Source organism: Arachis duranensis, chromosome 5, assembly GCF_000817695.3.
Source record: "Arachis duranensis cultivar V14167 chromosome 5, aradu.V14167.gnm2.J7QH, whole genome shotgun sequence".
NCBI classification, from domain to species: domain Eukaryota; kingdom Viridiplantae; phylum Streptophyta; class Magnoliopsida; order Fabales; family Fabaceae; genus Arachis; species Arachis duranensis.
In genome coordinates this window covers 3,055,642-3,058,883 of record NC_029776.3, presented here as the reverse complement: position 1 = coordinate 3,058,883, position 3,242 = coordinate 3,055,642, and the positions used below count along the sequence as shown (strand labels likewise).

General features: G+C 35.9%; 1 protein-coding gene across 1 annotated transcript in view; it reads left to right on the top strand.

Annotated features, from left to right (window-relative positions):
- Positions 1 to 2,974, top strand: part of LOC107487372 (protein root UVB sensitive 1, chloroplastic) — a gene marked incomplete in the record, with an annotated part of 3,826 nt that extends 852 nt beyond the window's left edge. Inside the window, 6 exon segments of the mRNA XM_016107987.3 lie at positions 1 to 290; positions 557 to 613; positions 770 to 968; positions 1,230 to 1,345; positions 1,646 to 1,822; positions 2,290 to 2,974. Coding sequence (XP_015963473.1) covers positions 1 to 290; positions 557 to 613; positions 770 to 968; positions 1,230 to 1,345; positions 1,646 to 1,822; positions 2,290 to 2,574 — 1,124 coding nt within the window.
- Positions 2,975 to 3,242: the final 268 nt, after the last annotated feature.

The window sequence follows — 3,242 nt, the reverse complement described above, 5'->3', positions numbered from 1 at the left end:
TGCTGGCAACTCAGTCATTGCTTTATGCTGTTGGGTTGGGAAAAGGTGCAATTCCCACTGCTGCTGCCATTAATTGGGTTCTCAAGGATGGAATTGGGTACCTCAGTAAGATTATGCTGTCCAATTTCGGCCGCCATTTCGATGTTAACCCCAAAGGCTGGAGGTTGTTTGCTGATCTGCTTGAGAATGCCGCATTTGGTTTGGAGATGTGCACTCCTGCTTTTCCACACTTCTTTGTGCTGATTGGTGCTGTGGCCGGCGCCTCCCGTTCCGCAGCCGCATTGATTCAGGTAATTGAATGGATCTTGTATATAGTACATGAAGCTAGAAACAAACCAATCCCTTGTATTCTACTTTGTTTAAATGATTTTGTTTAGGTAGTGGCTGGTATGGTCAAGACATTTTAGTATAGAAGGCAATCTATTCTCCTGTATGATTCAGGCTGGGGAGTATACATAAACTTAATCTAGTTGTTAGTTATTCGTATGAAAAATGATTGAAGCGGATTAGGCGTCAGGCATCTGATTGAAACTTGAACCTGATTTTATATTTACAGGCATCAACCAGGAGTTGTTTCTTTGCTGGTTTTGCTGCTCAAAGAAATTTCGCTGAGGTAAGAAACAGATTGTTCTTGCTTTGAATAAATAGAAGTACTTGTTTAATGATACAGCTCAACCATTCTAGTATTACTAGTTATTGGAAATTTTCTGAACACATGTTCATTTTATTTTATGTAATTTTTCTTTCTAAAAGTAATTGTAAATATTAGGTAATTGCCAAAGGTGAAGTACAAGGAATGGCAAGCAAGTTTATCGGTATCGGGATTGGTATAGGATTGGGTAACTGCATAGGATCCTCCACGCCTCTTGTTCTTGCATCCTTTGGTGTTGTGACTTGGATTCACATGTACTGCAATCTGAAGTCATACCAGTCAATTCAATTAAGGACTTTGAATCCTTATCGTGCAAGTAATTTCTGATCACTTTCTCTCACTCTGGCTAACATTAACATGTTGGGGATGTATTATGGTAAACTTTGAAAGAATGAGTGTGTACTATTGATGAAACATTGAATATTCTTCCAAGTTGTCTCTTACATGTAGATTTAAATGTTTTTGCAATCAATTGTTGGAGGAGTAAGGAGCCGAGAAATGCTACTAGGATTTAATAAGTTTTAATTTTTCTTTATGGTTTAGAATTTTATACATATGATTATTGAGTTTTAAACAGGTTTGGTTTTCAGTGAATATCTACTGAGTGGCCAGGCACCTCCAGTTAAAGAGGTCAATGATGAGGAGCCATTATTTCCAGCTGTACCCATTTTAAATGCAACGTTTGCAAATAAAGTGAGTTAATCTTGTTTAAGGTTGTTTTTCGTTTTATTCTACTTCTCAGTTGAGGGAGGCTAAGGACCTGGGGAAATATCATATCACATATATCAATCTTGCCAATTACCATGATAATGTGTGATATTGCTTGTCTGATTTTGAAAACTTTGAATATTTTGTGCTTCCTTGCAAATCTTATATAGTAAGTCCATATAAAAGATGACGATTGTGTTGGGTACTAAACAACTGGTATAAAACACCGTCGAACACTTAATGACATTGCGTCTTCATGACATGGCTTGTTTGCTTTTGTACTAGGCAAAATCAAATGCATTGTCATCTGAAGCAAAGGACGCGGCTGCAGAAATTGAACGGCGTCTAGAACTTGGGTCCAAGCTTAGTGAAATTGTCAGCAGCAAGGATGACGCACTCGCTCTGTTCACGCTTTATAAAGATGAGGGCTATATCTTGTCAGAACACATGGGGAAATTCTGTGTAAGTTGACAGTCATATACACACAAAATTTGATAGCCTCTTCCCTTTGGTAGGAGCATATTGGACCTGAGATTTTCCTTGTTATGTTTCTATCTTCCCAGAAAATTGGATTAAAAGATAAGAAGTTCAAAGGATAAGGATGAGTTTGGAGTGACTTTTGAAAAAGAAAAAAAAAATAAGAAAAAGCAATTTCGTGTTTGGATAGAAAACATAAGAAATATTTCTGTTTTAGGAAACGATTAATTAAAATCTTAAAAGTTTTGCATTTTTTGAAAAGCAACATATTGTTTGCTTAAAATAAAAGAATTTTTTTAATAAAAGTACATTTTTTTAATGAGAAAAAAATTCTTTTCTTCTCTTCAAAAAGGTCACTCCAAATGAGGCAAAAAGTCTTTCCCCTTCTAGATATTAGCAACCTGGTACATTGTTGTGTTATGGACAGTGACTAACATATCTGGCTGAATCAGGTTGTTCTTAAGGAGAGCTGTTTGCCATTGGACATGCTGAAGGCGTTGTTTCAGGTCAACTATGTATATTGGTTAGAGAAGAATGCGGGAATTGTAGGAAGAGGAGTCGTTAATGATTCCAAACCTGGCGGGAAGCTGCACATGTCCCTTGATTATGTAACGCGGGAATTCGACCTTGTCAGAAGTGATGGGGAATCAGTAGGTTGGACCACGGACGGCCTCATTGCGAGGCCATTGCCAAATAGAATTCGTCCGGGCAACATGGCTCCCTCAGCGAGTAGTTGATACTGTCAAGGTTTGGTGGTTTTCATGCATGGGCAGTTGAATTGCCATGAAGAAGCATGGTGGATGAAGATGTGGGAGAGATCAAAGTGGATTAGCTGGTTCTTATCATCTTTGTCCATTGTTGGTGATCAGCACATCAATGGGTCCAATGGTGTGGAGAGACATAGAGCTATAAATGGTTGGAACCCTAAAACACCACACTGCAAAGATATCAATTTGAATGTGAATGATGGACTGACTTTTGTAAGGGTCAAACAATGGCCATGAAAGAGATGTGCATGTAATTGTCAAGAGAAGTTGATATTCAATACACGTAGATGTGGTTTGCTCAATATCTCACACAAATAGAATTGAATGTTTCTCATACACACGGATTTGAAATTAAAGATGAAATTTGTCCCTCCAATGTTAGTCTTAGTTTAGTTAGAATTTTATATTATTTTTAATTATTTCATCAACATAATTATATAAGTGATAAAATTTTATTAGTTTTCCATTAAGATAATATTAAAAACACTCCATTAAAAATGTTCTTAAGCATGATTAAAACATCAATAATATTTGAAAAACAATAAAAAAATCAGTTATTTAATTTTTTTTGGTGACTAATCAGTTATTTAATTTAATATTCATTAATTATTATTAGAATAATTAAATAATTTTATATA